The following is a 25,806-nucleotide window of genomic DNA, read 5'->3' on the forward strand; positions in this document are numbered from 1 at the left end:
GTCTTTAGCTGATGTAGTTCTATGACACTTCCAACTGAGACAAAAACCACAATGTCCACTGCACTGCTCTGCACACATCTGGATTGTGTCCCATACATTGCTTTTCCTTTTGAGGTGTTCTCCTTGGTGGTACTCAGTTTAAACCCTCAGCTCCTGAAAAGGCCAGGGTAGATGAGCATTTAACCTCTGTGAATGCACGCTCTAAACCTTATGGGAACAAACTTTCATCCCGCTGTTGCGTCACTGTCAGTAATGCCGGATTGGGAGTTATTCCAGGAACTAAACTGAAACAGCACAAGGCACCTTTCCATGGGCTACATTAAAACTATCCCAGCGTTTAACTAGAGGAAATCAGCTTTTTCCAGCTAGACAGAGACACCATATTGACATCTAGGTAGGATTATATGACTCAAGTCACAGCTTCAATTCCATAGCTGTTTATAGCTTTCAGCACAATTTTGATTTGATTTACAGATGTACTATAGTTAAAATGACAAACAGATATCAAGAGTCTGTCTTACATTCCAGATCAACTCTATATTAAGAAATAATTTCAAAGAAAAAATATATTTCAAAGAAAAAAATTGTTTCACAGAAAAAAGACATTGGTCAAAGCTTATGGAATTGCTTCTTGTGTGAGGGCTATGCCCTAGAATCAATGGCAAAATTTCTCTTGTTCTTCTGAGTGGGAAAACAGAGAGAGAAATATGCCCAGTGCCAGGACCCCAAAGTGAAATGGCTGCTTCTGCACAGTCATCAGAGACACTAGATCAATCTCTGATAAATCAGAGACTTCAGCTCTTGCCTCACCTCAAGGCACCACCTGGAGAAGCCTGTCCTTCCCTGGCAGTGTGGGAATCTCACCTGACCATCTCATCTGGATACCCTGGATATCTAGACACTGAGGACAGTCCTGCCATCCCTCCAGACCAGACTAGAACCGTTGTCCATTCTGACACAGGTGACACAGCTGAGTGACAAGTCAGCTGTGTTCAGATCCGAGCATTGCCCTGCACTGGACCGGAGAGGCCTCTCTCTGCACATATGGGTCAGCAGGTGAGAACAGCAATGCCCAGGAGAGGGAGAACTGCACTCACTTTTCCTTTCTGCAGGAGGCACTTGACACTGGATTTTCCATCCTGCACCTTAGAGGCTGATAGTGGTCCTGGGTTGGGTACTTATGCTAATTTCTTACAGAATATTTTTAGAAGAGCATTTATTCTGAACTTTACTGGGAGGTCTGGTTATTTTTTTGGGGAATGATGTTGGCTGTTGGCAGTATTGAGATGGTTGACTTACTCCTCTTGGGGCGAGATGAGACATCTTCTACCCATGACAGAAAATCACAGCTTTGTTTTTTATAGAAATTTGGTTTACAAACTTCACATCTTAAACCATGAATGCTCTAAGATACCCAGAATAATCTTAGACCAATTTTGGATTTTATAAGGGAAAAAATATTTCTAACTAATTTCTCCTGATGTTCCATTACCCAGGGCAAGTCTACCTGTTTCTGTCACTGCTTCAGTCCTCTATCACCTTCTTTATGCTATAAAACACTACAATTTCTGAGTTCAAGATAAATAACAAATTATAGATGAAAAGATACAGTAAACTCAAAGCTTAAACTGATGGCAATTACAAAGACCCCAACCTAAAGCTATAAACAATCTGAAGCAATACACACTGAAATAAAAGCAGTGTATTTTCTAGACAGATGCAGCACAGCTCCACAGTGAACTGAGTTTAATAAGGTTTTCCAGTTGTCTACTGGAACCCCTTTAATGTTGCCATGAAACACTTCAAAAGATGGCTTTTGAACAAGTACAACATTTATCATTCTGATCCACCTTTCAGTCAAAAGATGGGCTTTTTGCACTGTTCCTTTAGTTCCTTTGCACTGTTAGCCCAGTACATGCAAACTCCAGATGCCTTGACTCCAATTCCTCTCATGTATCTCTACATTTACTAGATTTCCTGAATGATCACACAGAGGGATGAGGTAGGTTTTCAAACTCAAACTGCCTCAGAACAGATGGACACTACCCAGCTGACCTGAAGGCTTCAGGAAGTGCTCTTGTCAAAAGAAGCACTCAGCTCCACAGGACAGAGAGAAACCAGCCTTTTAGGAATCACTTTTGCCATTATCATCTAACATTATTAATTTTAACATATGCTATGGTTATGAAATCACTATGAGGATACCTGCTTTGAGAAGCTGGGGCATTTTCTAAGTCTGTTAAATGATTACTCTTACCAGTATTTTAAGTACTCATATTTAGCATAGCTTTATGTGGCCTGTAAAGCAGAGAATTGAACCTGCCAGTTTTTCAGAGAAGTCCAGCACCAGACTGTTTGGGTTTGAATTACCCTAAAAATAACACCTTAAATTAAGTTCTGAGTAGCAATGGAGGAATAATAATTTGAACTTGTTCTCAGTTCAATAAAAGGCATGAAAATAACAGGTCAAGTTCAGGTTTGCTTTGGTACAAAGATTCCCCAAATCAGTTTTCAGCTTTATTGCCTTGTTAAAAGTGTGAGGAGCCCAAACAACCAACTCCCTTGTAACTGTTTAGAGAACACGTCTCTTGAAAGTCTTTCAAAACACCATTTCAAAATATTCCATTTTCTTTTTGTTTTGTTTTGTTTTTTTTTTTTTGTAATGATGACCAGGACTACTTGAAAGCCTTTGGGAAAGATTTTCAAGACAACCAGAACACTAGCACAAGCAACTATGGGCACATGTCTTTCCCAGAATAGATTTCCCCCACTAAACCTCTTCAGGTAGACAGCCTGTGTCTGTGCCTGGCAGCCTGACAGCCCCCAAGGTGATGACACACTTAAGCAGAAGTACAAGCCTCAGATTGGCTGGGATATTTTGAGCTTGCCAACCATGCCAAGACAGAGGTTCACATGCCAGAACCACCAGATTTCTCCACCACACTTTTCTCTAGGTCGTGTTGCACAAAGGTGAATTTTGTTGGTCTTCAGCGCACCAATCAGTGCCAGCAGCAGCAAGAACCAGAGAAATGACCTGTCACTAGCCTTTAGAAAGGGAAAATTACTTACCCACATGACCAATCAGCGCAGGGACTGACAAGAAAAAGAGAGAAAAGGTTACAAAATGTCACAGCTCAGCCGTGTTGTTGTCTCCAGAGAGAATAAAATGCAAGGAGAGCACAGATACTCACCTGCCCATTGCTTCCTTTGTATAGGCCAGTTTCTGGAAAACAAAAACAAATCCTAAATATATTTGAGTAACATAAGGTGAAGGAAATTGAAATGCAGTTTATACCACTTTATTTCCTCCTGCATGCTGAAATAATTCTGTTCTCTGTACTGTCATTTGTTAAGTTCAAAATTTATTAACTAAGTCCTTGCTGAAAAGGAAATATGTCTAAGATTTCCAAAATACAACTGAAACTCGACATCAGACAGTGTAAAGAGCATTAGGTTTGTCAGAGGTACTCTACATTTCTGCATTTTCCTGCAGTGTTCTGCAGGTACAACATTCTCCCATGTTAGAGGATGCCAACAATAAGAACCTTTTAAGCCAGCAGTCTTCAGAAATTCAGCACTACTTCTGCTACTTGTCCATAGATTTAAAACCATCTTTTGAAAGTGAAGTTACAGCTTAAAGTACCACAGCAGGATTAATCTCATGACTTTGTTTATGGTAGTACAAGTGACAGGGACTAGTTTTTTCATGTACTGCTGTAAAAATCCTAAGGGCTACACAGTTTGTATTTTTTTCATCCAAATTTTCATGGTATTAGTGCCATTAGTTCTAGAGGAGAGTCAGAGACACTTCTGTGAGGAACACCACGAGAAGTGGAGGAGATTCTGAGAAATAATAGGAGCTGTTGAGAAATAATGCTGCATCCTGCTGTTGGTACCAGTGTAAAGAGAATATCAAATACTTACAGAAAATTATTGTCCATCCACAAAATTTCTGTTTCTCTGCTTTAGGAGGTCAAAAAGCGATTGTTTGGTGGACTGCTTATCAGGCTAGCTTCCTTGTATAATCAATGCAGGTATATTTTTCAGTAAAAACAGGAAGTGAGTCAGCTGAAGTATCTCCTTTGAATTAGCTTTAAACATATAATTTTCACTTTGCAAACCTCTTTGAAAAACACCCATATGTATTCAGTGACCTGAGGACTGTCACTCTAAGTTATCCTGGTGGTTCTTCTTGTAAAGGAGGGTTGAAAAGGCAAGAGAGACCTTTTTAACAGGTTAGTCCTCTCACTCTCTTCACCTGTATTTTTCTGTGTTTCTAGGAAAGTGAAGAAATTCAGCTGCTACTGATTTGGAGCCATATCACTGAGTAGCCTTCTCTTCTTTCTAGGACATGTGGGCATTGTCATCACAGCTAGAATGGCAGACAGCTTGGACATCACCCAGGCAGGGCTTGCCAAAATACAAATTTCTGTCAGCTTGCCTTTCAACATGTTCTTTGACCAACATTTATTATACAACTCCTTTAATGAAGCATTTGGAGATTCTTTAGTAGGAAAAACTAAGACACAGCAAGGCACTTTTAAGTGACAAACAAAGAAACCAGGTAGTCTACTGTGGAAATTCTACCTTGGGGCCACTAAAGCTGTGTTGGAGTTTGGGCAAACAGTTGTTTTAAGGGTAAACAGGGTAAAACAGAGTAAACAGTTGTTTTAAGGGTAACAGTTGTTTTAAGTTGTTTATGCTGATCTGTACAGTGCCTGTATGTTCACCTCTAGTGCACTTGGATCTACAAGGAAGAGAGAGATTGATTCCCTCTCTACAAGATTTTGGAAAGTTATCTGTAAGCAGTAGCTCAGTAAAAAGTTTTTGTTCATTAGAAAAGGAGATGTTCTTCCACCCTCAGCCAGTCAGGATGATTTGTAGGTGCTATTAAAACCAACCCCTGCTATTACAGGCCTCACACATCTTCTCAATGCCTGGTGCTAGTCTGTAGCCAGCAGCTTTACCCACTGCTCCTCAAAGGCCCCTGAGAGCAGAGCTCAGAGCAGTCCTGACTGCTTCCTAGAGCAAAGGAAGAGGGACACCCCAGTGAGGGATGCCTGGGCCAAAACTCTGTCGCAGGGCAGTCTGAGGAGCTGGTGGCTCCCAAGTTCCCTGAGTCTGGGTCCCTGGACTTAACCAATGTCTTGTTGTTCTCTAGTCATCTATTCAACAAATTATAAGGAGAATTTATAAGAACCAAATCTGAAATGTCAAATTATTATTTTAATGGCCAAAGTCTAGAACAAGAAACACTACAGTGTCCACACTCATCTTTCTAATAAGGCATCAAATTACTAAATCGTCATATAATTTCATAGTAAACTAGCATGGTCTGCAATAAATAGTTTGTAGTGTGACTGTCTTCTTCTCTCTCACATGTTTAATTTGCTTTCTAGCCTGGGGTGGGGGCAAGTGATGACATTTGAACTCCATGGCAAACATCACCTTTCCCCCCAGATTAGAAGCCAAGGGCTCTAGAGTTCTGATTCTGGCTTGTTTAGTCATTTAGCACAGAACAGTCTTTGCCAAAATACCTCACTTCTCTGACTCAGTTCCTTCGTTAAAATGGAGTTAGAAATTTACCTACTGCACACAGACTGCAAAGATTATTTAATGCCTTCACCCCTTCAATACTTGAAGTGGTCTAGAAATAGTTCTCCATAACAGCAGCAGCCACACCAAAGCTAAGGAGAGATTTCACTCACTGAAGCTATCTCCAGCAGGTGCTTTGTACAAAATTGGTTCTCTTGAAGAGGGACCTTCTTACCCTCTATATATATAAATATATATATATATACCCTTATTGGTATAACAGGGACACTGTTATACCAATCCTCCTAATGCTGGGGGCTGAGTTTTGTGTTTGCTGCTCTAGTGCTCACCTTTCATCTACAGTTACTTTACATAATGAAAAGCTATCATGAGTTAATATGAATACATTAAACACAGGCTACAACAATACAGCAAATCACACATAGTACCAACCAATGAGCTTCTGTCAAATCCTGATCTTGCAGAAAAGCAGTCATATAGGATATTCTTGCCTGAACCTAAGAGACTATCATTATGTACAGAAGCCAAAATATCCTGAGGTAATCCCAGGGAGGAGAAAAAACCAGAGGAAATGTCAAGGAGATCTGAAATAATCCTATATTAATTTAATCCCATCTGTGGATGTCAATGGACTCGACCAAGTGTATTTGATTTAACCCACTATACACCTCATTTATAACAGGAAAGTCACCCCAAGAAATGATTCTCTGTCTGCCTGTCCTGGCTCCCCACCATAGTGCATGGCAGAGCCACAGTGTCATGAAGGCAAGGCCACAGCACTGGGGATTATGCAAGGAAATGGAGGACAGTGTCCAGAACTGAAGTATAGAGAGAGACCAGACTAGGGAATGGTACCTCAAGACACATCCCTGACAGGTAAAGTAAAAGTTTGCAGTGAGTTAGAGGAGAAATAGCAGGAACAGCTTAGTGGAACAAATATTGTTTCAATTACGTGCAACTGGAAATGAAGGCTAGAGATTTATATATGGCAAAGGTGGAGGGGTTTTCTTTTTAAACTAGAGGAGGTTGAAACATGAAATGCAAAGAATGAAAGTCAATAGGAGAACTGTAAGTGCATGGATAAGAAAACAGGTGAAGGAAATCTGACATGGCTTAGAGGAGGGCAATTGAAATTTTTTTTTTTTGCATGCATAAGAGGGCATGGGGGATGTGAAAGTGCAGATATGATCAGCTTTTTTTCCAGGTTTAGAAGAAACTAAAGAAGGTTTTCTATACAAAGAAAAAAATGTAAAGAACTGGAAAGAGTGGTTAGGACATTTAATTAAACAGAGAAAGACAATGGTTAGCAAGGAAGGTCACAGAACATGGGAAGAGGAGAGACAGCAGAAGAGATCTTCCACAAGAACCTGAGAAATACAAAATAATCTGCCTCTGTGAAGTATTCAAACAGCACTGGGAGTAAGTGGTTACAAATAATTCATATCATGGTGATGCTACATCCCACCTTGGAACGTGGCTCTCAGAGTTCAGGCTAAATCACTCATTTTACATAGCTAAGTACCCATTTCAGCATGCTAAGAATGTGTTTTGTTACGCTGCCTATTCAGGCATCCTCAGGCAGAGCTGCCTTCTCCCCTCTTACCCTAATCTGTCACTGAGCAGTTTGTGCTGCAAACACACTGAAGCAGACAGAGCTGCTCATGGGCTGGAAACTCAATTCTGCACAAAAGTACTGCTGAGTCAACACCAGTGAAGGGTTTGTGTCCTGTCCTGGGAACTTTTCGAGTTGCTTTTTGATAGATTAGCACCTCACATCATAGTTTTGGGGATTCCTTGGGAAATTGTCTGCCTTTTGATTCTCAGGGAAAGCTCTCCCACAAACTCCTTTCCATGCTAAGTCTCAGCCTAACTCTTCTCAAAAAGCACAATGGGATGAATTAAGATGTTGCAGAGGATGAATATTACTTTCTATGTAACTGGGTTTTACTCCCCATTGAAACACAGCTACACAGTAAGGAACACAAACCAAGTTCTTCTCCATTTGCATTTCCAGCAGGAATTGAAAAAAGACGGGTTAACAGTCTCACAGTTTGTAAATCTGCTTAATATCCCAAGAACTTAGTTAGGAAAGTGTTCTTGCTATGTGAGGTACTGTCAGTTAACATGATCACACAAATTTAAACAAAAATTCAAGGGGAAGTAAAAAAGATATAAAATAATTTTTTATACTTGGCATGAAAATGTCCACCTGCTGTTTCTGAAAATGTGGCAGGTGATCTGCTTAAAGAAATTCAGGAAAACTTAGTGTATAGAAATTCTGTATTAGTGCATACAGAACGTGCATGTATGTACAGATATTACAGGGAAACCCACAGAGGCAGACTTTACATCAAAAAAGAAATATGAAAGCTGAGACCAGCTGGTCTAAGCGCCAACTGATATCCAGCAAGAAAGTATGTTAAAAGTAAGCAAAGGAGAAATTTTCTCAATATTAATTAAGTTAGGATGAAGCAGACATTGCAGCATCTGTGGGAGTGTGACAGTGATTACTGGGGATTAGAGAAAAGGATAAGAAAGAAAACGAAGGAAGAAGGCTAATAAGATGGCATTTAATTACACTTCTCATAACAGACCCTCCACACTACAACAAAAACATAATGAAAGCAATAATTTTGCTGAATTATTGTTCATTAAAAGCAAACCCCACAGACTTAATTTGCCCAATTTTCAGATACACTGAATTTCTTTTGAGAGAGAGGGCGTACATTCAGGACATGGAGCATTTCTAAAAATTAAATTTCATGTTGCAATCTACCAAAAAGTAATACAAAAAGACGCTTTGAAATAAGACTGCCAGAATCTGCCAACATGTCCATACAAAAGCAGCAACGGAGCAATGCTATGACAGTAACAGCCAACACATACCAAAAGAAAAGCAGAATTAATTTTATCAGATGCAGGCTCTAAACTAAACTCTTAAAATAACCACAGATGATTTGCAGACGATGGAGAGCAGAGGAAGATTAGAAACAAGTGGTATTTAGTGAGGAGTGCAATGGTCAAACAAACAAATTGCAGAAGTTTTTAGAGATCAAACCTAAGGAATGGGGGAAAAATAGCAACAGCTGGTCATAAGCAAATGAATGAGCATTCTGTAATGAGAGGGAAATGAAATCCCACTAGTAATGGAAAGGCTTGACCTTACAGCTTGGTCATCTTAGCTGGTGAGAGTGGAAAGAGCAAGACAGTAAGACACAAGGATTTAGAAACTGTTTGGTCCCACAGGCTGAGCTCTTACCACCACATTAGACTGAGGCAAGGAATTAGCATGAAGAAAGATGTTCTTAAAAGCAGAGATGTAACCACTGCATCTGTTTGGACTTAACATTTTCACAGCTGCTTTAAAAAGCTTTCACTTTGAAGAATTTTCTGCACAAGCACATATGAGAAAGGTGAGTCAGTACTAGAGCTAGCAGTTAAATCCACTGTCTGACCCATGCATTTAAAAATACACCATTGCATCTTCTGACAGTGACTGATGGGGGGACAGGGTGCTCTTCCTTTCAGTCTTTGGTTCAAAGACAAATTGAGTTCAGCTTCTTATTCCAAAAGAAGTCACCTGACTGATTTGTGACATGTTGTGGAGCACAGAGGTGACAGCATTTTGTCCCTCTTATCACAGACTAGTCTGCCATCAAATCAGCCTGAGAACCATCACCTTTTACCAACAGTGCTGAGCGAAAATAGAGGAATGAACAGACTGTTTCTTAGAATATGGCATTACTGAAGTGAATATATCCATCTACAGGAGAAAGGAAACCCAAATAAATACCCCCCTTCTGGAAACATCATACCCAGAGCACTTTATCTGACTCCACTGAAATGCTGCAGAGCCATACCCAAAAAGGGAGAGCAGCAGTGGGAAGTCAGATGCATAATCCTGTTTCCAAGAGTAATTTTGATTTCTTTTAATAAACTCCCACTACAGATCATCTCACTGCAAAAACTGAACACAAACCAGTTACATGCACTGTGTGCATAAAAAATAACCACATGAATTTTATTTCTCTATCTTTTTGCAAAGATTTCTAAGGGCAACAGCATCATCAGAATTTGCAGAAGCAAAGTTTGGCTAGCATCGCCTGGGAAGACTAACATGCAGGCTCAGGAAAAAAACCTCCTCTCCATTATCCACAACAGTTTCCATACTCACATAACTTATTGTACATTCCTAGCATAAAAGTCCAATAAAAAAGTAGGAGGGGGAAAAGTCAGTGCATCCACACTGACAGAACATCAGTGTTTCTATGGGGTTATACATTTAAGACTTACGAGTTTCATAAAACTACTCATCCATTAGCTTGCAAAAGTAATCTCAAAGAGGATCCATGAGCCATCACCCATTTTAAGAAGCCTTTTATCTAAAGAAATTAAGATATCTACTGTATCTTAGATGAATATGAAGTTAAGCACTTTATTTTAAAATTCACAAACTCCTGAAAATACATCTTTGTATTTCATTTGAGACACACGTTTTTAGTTTGACTTAATTTTTTTTTTCTTTAAGCCAAAATAAACTTGAATCAACAGAAAATATACCAAGATGTTCAGCATTTTTTAATTGACTTGTTTTACCCTCATAAACTGATTTTAACCTGCAGCTTCCCATGGTGAGTTACCTAATGTTATTTATTGCCTTCATAGGATACCTAAATTTTTACATTTATAACTACGCTCATTTCAGTCAGGCAGCAGTGCACAGACATCACAGACCTGTAGAGCATCAAACAGGCAATTATGCCTGGGGCTTGGCAGCAGCAGAAGTACAGCTTGGAACTCCTTGCTCCCAAGAGCCATTTGGGGTGAGGGCACCTCAACGTGCAGCTGAGAGCAGGGAGGCTGCCACACACCTCAGGGGAAAATGCACCACAGCCTGACTCACACTGTGGGTTTAGACACCATCTGCTTGCCAGGAGCACATCTACATCTACAACATTCTCCTCACCATTGCTGCTTTTCCCTGCATTGGATCACCCACAACTTTGTTTTGGAACTGATCTTAGAACGCCCGGTCCCACAGCTGGAATGCCCACACCTGAGTGTTTTGAGGGCTCTGTCCATCACTGTGATATGCCAGAGCTGTGTGTTGCATTGGGACAGGATGCCCTTGCCCATGAGAACACTTCAAGCAGCTCCTGCACCACTCACCTTCACGATCAGGCTGCGGTGCTCCTCAGACTGACTGAAGTTGGTGCCCATTTCAAAGATGCTCATCATGCCCTCCTCACACAGGCTCATCCAGGTGTTGTATTCCTCACGCTCCGGCAGTCTGTCCCAGAATGTCTTGAAGACCTCCCAGACTGTTTCCTGGCACACTGAAGGCACAAGAAAGGTCTGGTGTTAGTACAACAGGAGCGCTTCTGTGGCACAAATGGCCAGGCTATTATTGTCCCAATGCTGTAAGCTTGTCAGCACATGAACACATAGAACACAGCCACCTGACACCTACATGGAAATGTGGAAAGCATTGAAGTGACTGAAATGAAGATGTGGTGGATCTTCTGCACTCATATTACCTCTCTCTCTGACTTTTTAAACTGAAATAATTAAAGAAAGTTTAAGAGAAAAAGAAGAAAGCGTGAGAAAGCACTTGTCTCTTAACAATCATCTACTGAGTGAAACTGCAGTTTGATTAATGAATCTAATTTTTAGAAAACCTAGAAAACCAAAACACTATGGCAAATATCCTCATAGGAAGTAGAGGTGGAGCTTAAGTTGTAAAAAAAGGTGGTGGCACTGATCAAAGTCTAGTAAGCTCTGTCAGTAACAATTCATTCGGACTCACCTTTACACAGAATTTAAAATACATTTCAGAAATTACAACTGCATTAATAATTCAAAAAACAAGAAGGATGATGACAAAAGAATATGCTATGAAATAAGTCAAGCTCTAACCGTTCATACCTGTTCACTGACAAAGAACTGGACAGCTCTGAACAGTCAGCCTGAGAACTAAGGTTTAATATCAGGTACTGCACTGCCTACTTTAATGTCCCAACCTTGCACAAGCTCTTTTTGCCAGTCAGAGCAGTTGGCCACATGATGCTCAAGCAAGAACCACTCTGTGACCCAGGATAATTCCAAGAGAGAAAGATTTATAGGATTTTCCTTGTGTCCTGGAAAAGAGAAACATTAAAATATGAACTCTCAAAATCATTCACACCAAATGCCATCCTGGAGGAGTAGCAGACAAACTTGCTTTTTGGCCTAATCTGATTTCACTACTTAGACAGACAGTTCAGTAGAGAAATGCTTTGCATTTCAGAAAAGTCCTGACATCACAAACAAGCCCTTACAGGAGACTAAATCTATCTCCAGAAAGCCATTTTCTTCAATCAGCTTCAAAATTAACTCTGGGCTGCCAAATCCAGTACCTTATTATTTCTTCTTGATGCTTTGTTTTCCAGATTCCAAGTTGTTTAAATGTACATATGTAAAACTTAACACATAGATCACATATGGAAGCATTTTCATTCAATCAAGAGATGGATATTTTTCCTAAATGCAAAGGCTTTACAAATAACAACCTTAAGGAATTGTTTCCTATGCAGCACACCCTTAAAGCTGAGCTGACTCTGGCACACTGGATGACACAATGCATAAAAAGTTCTTTTCTTCACCCTGACTTTTAGTTTATCAGAGCTGTTGAGATTGTTTCTCTGTAGTGGAACTCTACAGATATAAAGACATTTCTCATTTCCATGCCCAGGTTTATGACATGAGATTAGCATTGTAGCTCATCTGGTATGCATGACCAGAGAACAATTAAGTCCCCAAACTCTGCATTATGAACTGTCAGTAGTGTATTACTGTTCTAGCACCCCTCCAGCATTTAGGTGGTTAACTTTGTCTGTAAAACACACTCATTTGGAAAGTATTGACCATGTTTCCAATCAGTATATGCATCTCTATTAATCAGAAACAAATAGCCAAATTGACAAACATCCACGCACGATCTCACATCCCCCCTCAAGTTACACTTGCAAACCCTTTGAGGCAGAGACCACCTTTCCATCTGACCCCTGCACAGACCTCAGGCAATGAGGCCATAATCCTGCTCTGGGACTTCTGGTTCCTGCTGGAGTACTAATAATCTTCCTGAAGCAGAATAACATCTGTAATATTCTCTCTTCCATCCCACTTGCAAAGCAGGACATCCAGGAAAAGACTGAAGTCTAGTTTCGAATCCAGAAACTAGAATATCACTTGTTCAAATTTCCTTTGGTGGTACTTGTATCCTACTCCAGGTGCCACTTTGTGGAGCAACAATCCTGCAATGAGATTACTCCCTGTGGCTGGCATAAGTCCTCAGCAGACTCCCAGTAACAACTGAAGCCATAGCAATAGCTTGCAAATACATTGCAGGGACACTGTCTAATCCTGGAGTTTTCAAATACCTACAGGCAAAGGACTGGCTTTCCAGATGCAAGTAATTGAAGATAATTTTCCTTAATGCTCTTAAACAAGTTTAAAATAAATGTGATGAGACAGTGTCTTGCCTGAATACAAGCTGCTCCAGTATAAACAGTTGCTCCAGTCGGCTCCCAGTAGATTAAGGATTTTCTGTGTGTCCTTTCATTTGGAATTAGACACCCCACTGAATTCCAGTACCAAAGGATTTGTGCCATCTGTGGGCTCCAAGCCCATTAGTTAGACCTAAGCTGTCAACACAGCCACGTATGCTGCAAAAGGAGGAAATAAGGTGTGGATGAGGAGTCACATTTTGTCCTCTCTAGCTGTTTCCACTGAGGTGAACAACAAGTTGGACAACATAGTGCAAATTTTTTTTGTATTCTCTTCCTTCCACCCAGTCAGAGTGTGTTAGTTCTGACACACAGGGAGGGATTAAAAACTCCAAGCAAACATCCACCACAAGTGCCATTTGAACACTTCCGTCAGCCTTGTCCAGGAAACCACACCCTCAGCACTGCTGAGCTGCTGGCCAGCACAATCACCCTGCAGCCCTGGTGACACACAGTCCCTCTTGTTGCTGTCCTGTTTATTCCAGCTGGCCAGTTTGTAAAGCAGGGGCTGCTTTGCAGGATAACAAATCCAGGCTGTAAGGGCTGAACACAAGAACCATCCTCGGGTGTGCTTACCTCTAGGGTGCTCAAGAGTAGGTTCGTGGACTGGCTAAGAAAGACTGAAACAAAATTGCTCTCTTTCTGTCTCATAAATGCTTTCATTGTTTTACAGTTAGAAGAATTTCAAGCATTGAGAGAGAACAACACAATTTACTCAGTGTGGTTCAAATCACACACATGTCAAGAAAGAGGCAAGCACAATTCTGTCTTCCACGTCTTCTTCAGGAATGCCAAAAAGGGAGCCAATTCTTGACAAGGCCACTCAGGGAACTGAAAAGACACCACACTCACAGTGCATTCAAGCTGGCTAATAAATGTAATTGACCTTCTTTTAACTTGAAGGTGGAGCCTACCCTCATGAGTTTTCAGCTGTTTATAGATGAGGGAGATTTTTCAAAGTTTCTCAAATTCTTGAGAACTCCCATAGAGAAAAACATGATTTTCATTAACTAGATTTTAAGCATTCGGAAACTGTGGACAAAAGTTGGAGGCACAAAATGAAGGTTAAACAGGACTTGACTGGAAGTTTCAGGTAATAACTATAACTTACTGTTTAAAATAATTCACTATCTTTCCTTTCTGTCCTTCCAGAATGTTGCCAGTGTCTGTGTCAAATACATTGCCTAGATATGCTGACAATAAATGAAGCAAGTTTTGACTGAGATTTAAAATAGCAACTCCTTCAAACCTAAACAGAAAATGAAACAAAATAAGAGTCAGGAAGGAGCAAAAAGTTGAACACGGAGCTTTTCAACTAGAAATGCAACTCTGAGTTCTAAATATAAAACGTTTAATGGAGATAGAGAAGGGAAAAAAAAATGTCGCATGAGAGCTTATAATAAATTGTCAGGAGCCCAACAATGAGTTATGATTGAAGCTGCTGGGCAGGCTTTGCATTATGATCTTTCCAGGGTTTTGCTTTCAAAGACTAGCTAAAAATTTCTTTAAAAACAACAAAATAGGCAGCCCTGCCAGCATGAGGAAGAACTGCTGAGCAGGACCAGCAGCACTGCCACTGCCACCTGAAGAGCAGCTCAGCCCTTGCCGTGTGCCAAGAGCTGCTCCCCAGCCTGGATCTCACACCAAACTTTCACTAGCTTCAGGGGCACACATATGTGGGACAGCATTAGCAACACCAGTTCCCAGAGGAGACAGGATTTGTGATGAGGCCTCTAATCCCTGGCAAACAATACTGATTAAAAGCATCATAAAAGCGAGATCAATCTTTTAAGGCAGTGAGCTAAGAGTCTTGAAGCTACACCTGAGCGGGAAGGTAAGCTCCCCTGGAAAATTGTTTCCTTCATACCATGACTGCAGTAATAAATAACTTGTACTTTAAAGTTAGTTGATCTCTTGGCTACCTTGCAATTTTCCTCTGAAAACTCAAATGTTGAAAAAAAAAAATGAAGGTGTATGAGAAGAGAAGCTGCCTGCTACAAGAGATGTGATCAGATCCAGCTGACTACAGGAAAAGGAAAAGTTATGCTGAAGAAGTGCAACTGACTGGCACAATAAACCAGAATCCAAACCAAGAATACAAGTCACACAGCTTGGGCTGCAGTTTGTCTCCAAAGTATATTTTGCATGCATATACTACATTTTCCACATACTCCACCCTGAAAAGCCTCACAAGGTAGAAGTCACTTAACTCATCACTGATATAATCATCTTCAACATGAAAGAAAAGGTAGGAAAAAATTAAGAGATGGGCACATTTGGTCCCTGCCCCTGTTCAAGCTTCTATTGAGCCAAGTGCCACAGGCACTTGAAGTAAGCAATGTCTTAACCTTTAAAGGCCATATTGGGTTTCAAAGGCTGCTTCAGAAAGCCAGACATGTCATAAGACAATTCCCATGGGAACCGTCTGTCAGCATATCTGCTCCAAAACCAGAAAAACTCAGCCTTTGGGAGCTTACCTACTTCAAATGCAGTGTCTGTGCTCAAGTAATACTCAAAACTAATAGCCAATATCCAGAAAGCTTAAGATAGTTTGAAACTGTGTTTCAAACTAAAAAATTCCTCATAGGCAGACGCAAGCTCTTTTCAGTCCTACTTATCTAAAAAAAGTTTATTTGAAGCTTCCTTTCCTGAAGGTATCGTCACTGTTCTCAAAGTGTTTTGTTCTCAAAACCTCCAGCTAAGGTCTGTGACGTGATTAGATGACATTTCTCTTGCTCTGAAATTCTGCAGTCTGGCTACCCCTCGTGCACCTGGGTAGGATTCAGCATCCTTGTGGCTCAAGCTGGACCACTGGGGATGCATTTAGCACTCAAACGAGAGACAATTAGCCTATTACACTCAGTCTGTGCTCAGGGATTTCTGAGGTTAACAGAAGGGGCACCACATGACAGCACTGAGCACCCTGTAGGGGGTAGGGTGGCTTTCTGGCCATTTGTGTAAGTGGGCAGTGCTGGAGTTTAAATCCAATTAAATCTCATTAGATCTTCTTAAGAGTTGAATCGTCTGTGGTGGCTAGGAGCACTGAATCAGGCTGAATATTCTATTTTGGGGCAACATGAGACCAACTCCTTGTCCTCTCTAACAATTTCTGCACAATTGAACAACTTAATTGCAGAGGGGTTTGATAAAGACTACAGTCACAGGGACAGACACCTCCTAAGAGGTCATTGCTGCAAAGGCTTCGTTAGCATTTGTTAAACAAATTAATACACACATGCAGAGAAATCACTCATCTATTGCTGGAATGCTGCTGTGTATGGCCTTTAATACAGCAACCGTAAAATGATATATAAAACAAAAAAGGGGTTTAAAATGAGAGAAGACTTGAATGTGAATTAGCTAATTCACATGGAAGATTTTTGATTTGAACATTCACATACTAAATTCTAGCACATAAATTATTGTTACCGATAATATTTCAGTAAAAACACATGTGTCCTTCATGGAAAAAGTCAAGTTTCTTAGAAGCATATGTTGGTATCTAAAAATTCAAACGTAGAGGGAGACAGACCTTCTACAAATAAACTTCAGAAATTTATTGCTGAGCATGAGGTATATGCAATATGTGCCAGGGTTGTGGGGGTAACAGGGAAAAAAGGCTCGCTCGGTCAGATTCTTTATTTAATGTATGCTTTTCAGCCAGGTACTTTTAATTTTGGCTCTTTGCTTTCATCATTATTAGCAAGATCTGAATACCTTGTAACATGATTTCAGTATCAAATTGAAACTTTACTCTTAACTATGTTCATGTGCAGAAAATAACATCATTATTTCTAATACTTCAGTAAGTGGAGCTGAAGGGAGCACAGAAAGGAGAAAATGAGCAGGCATAGTGCTATGCCCCATCTAGGGACTACAATCATGCATAGAACTTAATTCCTGAGAAACAGGAATTCTTTCCAAAGTACGAAAATGTCCATGTGTCTCATCAGCTACGGCCTACTGCAATATCACCTATTTCCTTGTTTGGTCAGTATCTTTGAAAACTATCCTTGGATGTTTGGCTTTATCTGAAGCTCCGGCTGACAAGAACAGTTCTGGCAGAGAGAATATCTGATCTACTCATGAGAAAAAAAGATCAGTGCTCACCAAAAAAAACCCAAAAAACGAACAAAAAAACCCCCACAAACAAACAAACAAACCACACACACACAAAAAAAACCCCCAAAAAACCCAACCAACCAACCAAACAAAACAAACAAACAAACAAACAAAAAAAACCAACAAAAAACCAAAAAACAAAAAAACAAAAACAAAACAAACCCAAAAAAACCCCAAAAAACCCAAAAAAATCCAGAAAAGAAAAAGAAAAGAAAGGACTCACAAGCATACATTGAATAGTTTAAGACAGAGGGTCACAGTAGGAAAAAATGGTAAAGAGAATTTTGGAAACGTAGCCAGCAAAGTAAATACATCTTAGAGGTGGCAAAGAAGCATATTACCCTGAGCCATGGTGACAAAATCCAGCAGCCCAATTAAGAGGCATGAGATAGCATGGCTTGTACTGTTTACCCATCTTGTAATCCTTATGTTGTTTCTATTTTACATGCTAATTCAATTTCTAAGTCTACTGCAAGCCTCTATCAACAATTTATACATCAGTGAATGGGCAGATTCACTGAATTGTGCACATAAGGTGACTGGTCACAGGACACTCGGCTGTTTTCACATAATAAATTTTATTTATCTATGGTTCAGGTTACTATTTCCCTGTCATCAGTAAAGAACATCATACCAGACATTAACATGTACAGCCCTCTCGCTGTCTGAAATCCCACTATTAGATTTCCACAACATTTTTTTGTAGAATCTCCAGTTGCCCATTGGACATGCTTTTGTGTTTGTCTAGCAGTGAACCACCATTACATTTGCATGATTTTTCCATCAGCAACCATAATGCTACACCATTTAAAAGGACATAAGTTAAAAACATAAGTTGAAAACACTAAAGACCCAGCTCACAGGTTTACAGTACCCAGTCTGTAAACATTTATGGCTGATTTCCATCTCTATATTGCAAAGAATGAAATAGAAAGTCAGCCAACAGCAGCCTCCATACACAGCTACAAGAGATACAGAGACAGGGCAGTACAGAGACAATCATAACCCAGGATTCATCTCAAAAGAGTGAAAATAGCACCATCTGCTACTTCAAGACTCTGAGCTGCATGTGGTTGATTGTAGGAATAAAGCAGCACTTCAGAAATTTGTCCTCTAGACTGCAGGTGTAGAAAAAAAAGTACAACTGCCCCCTCTGTTCCAGGCTGGTGCTTCTGAATATCACAGCAATAAAATGACCTCCAATAACCATACCATTAATTATACTTTCATATGTTGAAGAGTAATACTGCTGGTTCAGAAAATACTGATTTTTCTCCATATCCCTATATTTTGTTGCACTTTGATTTTTCAAATGGTTTATTATGTATTTATCATATTCTTTATCTTGCATCTTTTTAAGGCTCAAAAAGCCAAATGTTGTAGTCAGAAAAAAAAAAGCTGTACACTGTTAAGCCTACAGTGACATGACAGAAGCACTTCCTTAAAGCCTGTGATAGGAATGTTCATCTGTCAGTCTCTGACACTTAGAGAGGTTTTTGCCAGCTAGCAAAAGTAAATAAAGCTATAGGAGCTACAGACAGATAATTATATTCCCACCTGTTTCCTTCTAAAGTAGACACAGATAGAACAAACAATCTGGATAATCAGCACATGCAAACCTTTTCTTGTTTTCTAACAAGCTCTTATGTCACAATAGTAATCAACCTTTCCTTCCAAGGTAGCAGCATGGTATTGCTGGCAGCAAAGCAAAACCAAGGAAAGAATAGGCTGTATTAGAACCATCCTTTCCACAGAAAGTATATATTGATATTGAAGTAATTTTTTACTCCAACATATACAGAATAATAATAAAAAAAAGATTCTAAAAATACACAGTGAGATTGAAAAATCAGCAGATTCTGTGTACATTTATTCCCTTTGGGGTCAGTTGTTTTCCTAGTCACCCATAGTAGCTGCTCTCTGAGTGTTAAACACTGACCACGCTTTTTCCTAGGATTATTTTGTTGACAGTGGACTGTAGATATCTGGATGGCTACTAAAAACTTGACATATAATTCAGTAACACTGAATTCAGACACCAGGTCCCCATCAAACCTGCTCTATCACTCCACTCTTCAGCTGGACAAAGGAGAGAAAATGTAACAAAAGGCTCATGGGTTGAGATAAGGACAGCGACAGGTCACTCACCAGATTCTGTCAAGACAGGCTCACCTTGGGGTTTTCCTTGAATTTGTTACCAGTCAAATCTGAGCAGGGTATTGAGAAATGAAACCAAATCATGAAACACCTTGCCCTCACCCCTCCCTTCTTCCCAGGCTTAAATTGATTCCTGGTTTTCTCTAACTCCTCACCTGCAGTGGTGCAGGGGGATGGGGGAATGGGGCTGTGCTCAGTTCATCACCACAGGCTCTGCCACTTCCCTTAGGGGAGGACTCCTCACACTCTGCTCCAGAGTAAGACCTCTCCCATGGGAAACAGTTCTTTACTAACTTCTCCAATCTAACCTTTCCACAGGCTGCAGTTCTTCAGAGGCTGCTGCAGTGTGAGTTGCTTCCACGGGGTGCAAGTCCTCCAGAACAGACTCCCATGGGGTCACAAGTCCTGCCAGCAAACCTGCTCCAGTGTGGGCTTCCCATGGGCTGCCAGCATCCTGTGGGCATGCACCTGCTCTGGCATGGGGTCCTGCAGGGGGATCTCTGCTCTGGCACCTGCAGCTCCTCCTCCTCCTCCTCCTCCTTCACTGACTCTGGTGTCTGCAAAGCTGTTTCTCTCTTATATTTTCACTCTTCTCTTTCAACAGCAATTGCTGCTGTGCAACGTTTTCCTTCTCAAATATGTTATGCCGGAGGTGCTGCCACTGTTGGTGATAGAATTGGCCTTGACCAGCAGAGCTGATTGTCCTTGGCTCTGTTGAAATAGGGGAAGCTTCTGGCAGCTTCTCAGAGAAGCCACCCTCGTAGCCCCATGCTACCCAAATTTTGCCACACAAACCCAAGACACAGCACATGAATTCTCATACCCTCAGGTGCCTACTCAGGACGTCATTAGACACCACCCAACACTCCTGGAGCAGCAGTTGCTGCTAACAGAGTGAACATGACAAGTTGCTTGAACCAGACCTCGTGTGACTTGCTGCTAATTAAAGTCACCTCTTCTGCTTTCAGAGATCTTTTTTTCAAATGTTTTAACTTAAAAGCAGTGATGGTAATCATAACTTCTCTGCTCAAGAAAACCTTGTGGATTGTAAAAGCTGTTAAATCCAGTAAGCAAACAGATGGACTAGGTGGATTTTTGGTTCAGCCTAGGATTATTAAGACCTAAATATACTTTTGCAACCTAATTCACAGATTTCTTTCTTCTTTATTATCACTCATACCTTTGCTTAGTTGGTCTTGCCCTAATGTACCCCTACCACAGATAACTGAGGCGTGACTGCAGTTAAAGCCCATGGCACGTATGGATTGATTTGGAACAAAGAAAGAACTGTTGAGCCCTCTTAGGTGGAAATAAGAAGCTGGCAAAGCCTGTCAAATCATCAGCATCATCTTCAGTGTCAACACCCTTTGCAAGATGGGCACAATTCATATTTGAATGTGGCTGTAAAACCCCATATAATTCCACTTTGTTCTCCAAATACATTCTTCGTGTTTACTTTTACGCAAACACTAAGCAACTCCTGGTTGTCATTGTTCTTCACTTGTCTAAGGAAATAAACTGTGACTAGTGAGAGTTTCTCTACAGGCAATCAAATCTCATCAAACATGAGTCTCTGAACACCCTTCAGCTCTGTAATTTTGCCAGTTTTGTACAGCCATGTTAAGATAACTACAAATTGTTTGAATGCTACAACACAAGGACATAAAGAGCAGAACGTGCTGCGTGACTTTGATGCCCCATCCCAACGCAGTCAGACAGAAGGGCTTGAAATACATCATGTTACTGTAACAGTTCATCAAGTGAAAGAAGATGTTAGTGGGACTATTGCAGCTCCTCAGAGAAAACTGTGCCACACCAAGTTCCACATCTGAAAAGAAAGGTTGCTTGTCTGTTGTACTACAGCTTGACATACAGAGATTGGACACTTTGTACAACCACAGCCAAAAGTCACATGGCTGAAGTGCCAATAGCTCACATTTGACTTTTCTGACTGACTCCTCAATTAATTATTTTGGCACTTTAAAACACTAAATAAACCAAACAAACTCTGTTATTTAGGTGCTTTGTACATAGCACCTATTATTCTTAGCACTCAAATTGTTCTGAGAAAGGATTATTTTAGTAAACAATGTGGTTTCAAGGAGCAAGGGTTGTTATGATATATGAGTGTAGACAGATAGTGGTGGGGTTTTAGCCCAGAACAGCTCTCATAAGCAAGATTATCACAGAAAAGTAAGCTTCACCAGTAATAATATATTTCCTATGTCCTGGTATTCATTATGTTTAAAAGCTTGGACTATTTTTTAATAACTGAATGTTCTTAACCAATTACTCATGAAATGTACTTACCTCTGAGCCTGAAATACTTCAGATGGTTGGCAATAGCCTGCTCCACAGACTCATCAGGGCAGATCTTAACTCCACTGGGGAACAGAATGGACCGCTTCCTTCGTAACTGCAGATGCCTGTGGAACTGCTCAGCATCCATGATGCCACCAGGCTTCTCCAGCCCAGGAGGCAAAGAAGGGTTTGCCAACTGCCAGTCACTGAGCTGAGGGGCTGGTGAAACATCTCTAGCCTGTCCTCCTCCCGCAGCTGAATAAGCTTCTGCTGTGAAATTAAAACCACACAAATTTCTCAGATGAGATAACGGTGCAATCATTAGTATCTTCACGCCACTTCTGTGGTCTCTGAAGGACACTGCTGTGCTTTTTTCTGTCAACAGAACCTGTCTGTGACTGCCATGTTATAAACAACCTTAAGCTCTTTACAATATCCCATCAAATGGTAACACTGCATAAGGCTCTAACCCTTTGAATTCTAACGCTTTGTGTTTAACTTCTCATCTGCCATTAGGCTTAAGTCAATGGGACTGTATTTGTGAACAAACATATTTGGAAGCTTTCAGGGCTTTTCAGGAGTAAAATAAATAATTGAGAAATAATCCTACTCCATACTTTCTTTCCACAAGAGCGATTTGTATATCTTGCAAAAAGAAAGCTGCTTGAATTAACAGTTAACCTTCCATCACTGGGACAAGTCTCTACTCCACTACAGCAGGGGGAGAAAAAGAGGAATAAATTGGCTCATCACCTTTCTGTAGGGTTGTTTTTGTTTGTGTGTGTGGTTTTGGTTGGTATTTTATTTGTTTGTTTTCCAGTATTTTTTGTTTTTAATTCCCTCTTATATTAGTTTTTCCACATCATTCCAGAGGAAACTTGAGGAAACAGCTGAGGTAAGAACACGGATATTGAAATTTAGTCTGATAATCTAATTTTCTATCCTCTAAAGTCAGCTGACATGAAATATTTAACTCAACTTCTTTCACTTTTCCCTGGAAAACATGCCTGAAAAACAATCACAACCAATCATTTATTAGAGAAAGAATAGTAATAACTCTATGGCCTTTGTCACCCAACAGATTACGAATTTATTCTGCAACTTCATAGTCAGTAGACCTTTGACTTTTATGACTGAAAGATGAAAGGCATAGTTATTTTGATAGTATACTAATAATCAGCTCTGTTGCAGAAGATCACCAGATGGTATAGCAGAGGCACAAAGAACATCAAAAAAGGTTACTAAGGCAAACTCCCAATCTTTACCCCAACTGACACATGTTCAGTCCTCATATGCAGAAGATAGAACCTTACTTTTTAAGATTTAACACAAAATTAATAAAAGAAAAAGTGAAAAAATTACCAGTATTGAACATCTCAAAGATGAAAAAAAAAAAAAAAGCCTCCTACAGCTACTTCTACACTCAAAACAAGAAAATGTGCAGTTATACCACCTGGGAATCAGTCTAAGTATTCCATATTTACACACTGCTATCACAGTGCAGATTTGATCAATATTTCTCTGTATTGGCCCCCTTTGTTACAATTAGATCAGAGAGGTATTTCTATTTCTATACACTGCCACAGCTAAATTTGTAAACAAGGACATAAGAAAGATGTCTGCATTACCTGCAACTATTTGAAGATCTGTGTTAATCATTCCCGGAAGGCAAAGAAAGATTTTCCACATGAAGCCAAGCATACTTATTTGTGTAATAACAAAAAAGAAATAAAAAGCAAAAAATCCCAATCCCTTTTAGCAAAGGAGCTGTTGTCTTTACCGTAGCCTTGACCCAAGCAAGAGCATTGCGCTTCTTGAAAATGTCTTGACGTCACATATCGTTATCTTTGGAGACAGCATTAGGTAAAAAAAGTCAACCAACACATCCTGACTCTGCTCTTTTCAAAGACAGTGTTCTGCTTTAGTGAAGAAACGAGAAAAGGTGATCGAAGTAGACTCCTTGGAGCTAGCAGATGGACTGACACAATTTTTTAATTTTAATCTGGCCAGCTAAGCTCTTTACCAGGGCTTGTCATACCATTAACAGACAGTCCAAACAAGGACAGCACCTTTCACATTTAATTAACCACGCTTTTTCATTGGCCTTTCAGTTTCTGCTCTTTTTAAAAATCCTGCTGGCCCCAAAACATCAGGGGGAGCACACTAATCTCCAGGAGAAAGTCTTGTGTGTTTTGTAACAAATATAAACACATACAGAAGTGTATGGCTCTCTTAAACACCACTGTATATGTAAACACTGAAGCAACCTCTCTGTGGGACTCTGCTTCTTCTGGTTACAGGGTTGCTGTTGATCTGTGCTAGAGGAGGAGGCCTTGTGCTGTTGTACCACTATCCCCTGCATCCCAAAATCAGTGCTTCCTCCAGAGATAAAACCAGGGCATGTCACGATTCTTTATCTCCCTCCAGGTGTTACCTGACACGAGCAGCAGCAAGAAGTTAGTACAGGTACCTGAAGAGATGATCAGCTAAGGAAAGTGCAGAAAGGACAGAGCACAGGAAAGCAGCAGCACTCTCAAGTTCTCAACCAGGGTCAGGAAACGTGTAAGGAAGCTGCCCTGCAATGGCAGACTGCATTCAGACACTAGGAAATCGCCTTCAGGGCTGTCTCTGCATGGTGTTACTCAGGACTTCTGGTTTCTGTCCTCAGAGCAATCTGAACAAACTGCTGGTTTGGCTGAAGTGACTGGTTTTGGTAGTGGTTTTGTAGAAGTATTTCAAAGCTGAATTCCCTGGTGTCTGTCTGCAAAGCTTTTACACAGAGCTCCTTAGGCAGTGCAGTGCTCACTTTCCTCTTCTAGCTGGTCTATTGAATAGCCAGCAATTCACATATCAGGAATTATCAGCAGTATTATACAACACTCACAGGAATCAAATAAAATTACCTTTGTTTTTATGCTCTGTCTTTTGACATCTAACAGACTCTACCTGATATTTTTCAAAACAGCAGCACATTTTCTTTGGTTCTCCCCTCTCTGCCCCAAAATTATTAAATTACACTTAAAGCTTAACCACTGAGCTGCTTGAACATGCCCAGTTTTCTTAGTCTGGCTCTGCCAAGCTAACCATGACGCTGGTAGCACCATGCTGGAGCTATACATGGAACAGCACAGAGACAACACTGCATCGCTGCCCAAAACTGTTTCAAAGCCCTCTTCAGCATGTCTGGGTAGAGACAGCAACTTCTAAGGCTAGCTTGAGTATTTTTACTATGACCCTGGATTCAACACAGAGCAGCCTCATTTTTAATCGTCTGTAGAAACTCATGCTTTCAATGTAATGAATGTTTTTGCTTGCAACACTCTGCAAAAATCCAATTGGATCAAGGTTAGAAACACTACACACACTTACAAAGTCAAAAGCCATCTTACCTCCAGAACACATGACAACTAATGCCTTTACAGACCATTTACAGAACATACTTCAGCAGAAGTATGAAACTCAGTTAAAAGTTTTCCTGGAGAGTTTTTTAGATTTACAGTATTATTTCTTTCATCAACAAAGTACTCAAAGGCACTCAAAAGAGTATAAAAACCATCTCTGTCAATACTTATTTGTGTTATGGTATGGTTGTGTCAGCTTCTGTGAGATAAAATACCTTAAAGGGTAAATTCAGTTTTATTAATATTAGTTTGCTATCAATTTTATATTCAAGTGATTTCAGCACTGAAATGTAAACTTGCAACAGCTGAAAATCTCCTACATTTATAATAAAAAAAGGCACATCTAAAAGCACAAGCATTTAAAGTTTCTTAAAATAAGCTAAACAACTCTTGCAATAAAATTCCAAAATAATTGTGGAAAATTAACTCCTTCCTTGATTTGACAAAAGCCTTTACAGTAACACTTTGTATCAGAAAATGTGTAATTCGTTTTCAGCAGCCAACTTGTATCTGTCCAAAAGTATTCATGAAAAGCATTCTTGCTGAATGAGAAAAAAAGGGAAGTGCAATTCTAGTGACACAACATGCCAAGGTCAGCCCAGTACTCCCAACAATGAAGACAGTTTTCTGACAGTTTGCATTTCTGAGAAGAAACATGTATTTTCATATAGCAAATGTGATTAGCTGAATTAATGTTCTCCACAGAGCAATGCTCACTGAAATAC

The 25,806-nt window shown here is 40.2% G+C and overlaps 1 protein-coding gene across 1 annotated transcript in view; it reads right to left on the reverse strand.

Moving 5' to 3' along the window:
- IMPG2 (interphotoreceptor matrix proteoglycan 2) overlaps positions 1–24,383 on the reverse strand; it is a 52,861-nt gene extending 28,478 nt beyond the window's left edge. Inside the window, exons 1-5 of the mRNA XM_063393744.1 lie at positions 23,309–24,383; positions 21,690–21,950; positions 10,726–10,892; positions 3,192–3,223; positions 3,070–3,093 (exon numbers count right to left, since the gene is read on the reverse strand). Coding sequence (XP_063249814.1) covers positions 3,070–3,093; positions 3,192–3,223; positions 10,726–10,892; positions 21,690–21,950; positions 23,309–23,381 — 557 coding nt within the window. The 5' untranslated portion in view covers positions 23,382–24,383. The remainder of the gene's footprint in view (positions 1–3,069; positions 3,094–3,191; positions 3,224–10,725; positions 10,893–21,689; positions 21,951–23,308) is intronic.
- Between the last annotated feature and the right edge of the window lie 1,423 nt (positions 24,384–25,806).

Source organism: Prinia subflava, chromosome 3 (assembly GCF_021018805.1).
Source record: "Prinia subflava isolate CZ2003 ecotype Zambia chromosome 3, Cam_Psub_1.2, whole genome shotgun sequence".
Classification (NCBI taxonomy): Eukaryota; Metazoa; Chordata; class Aves; order Passeriformes; family Cisticolidae; genus Prinia; species Prinia subflava.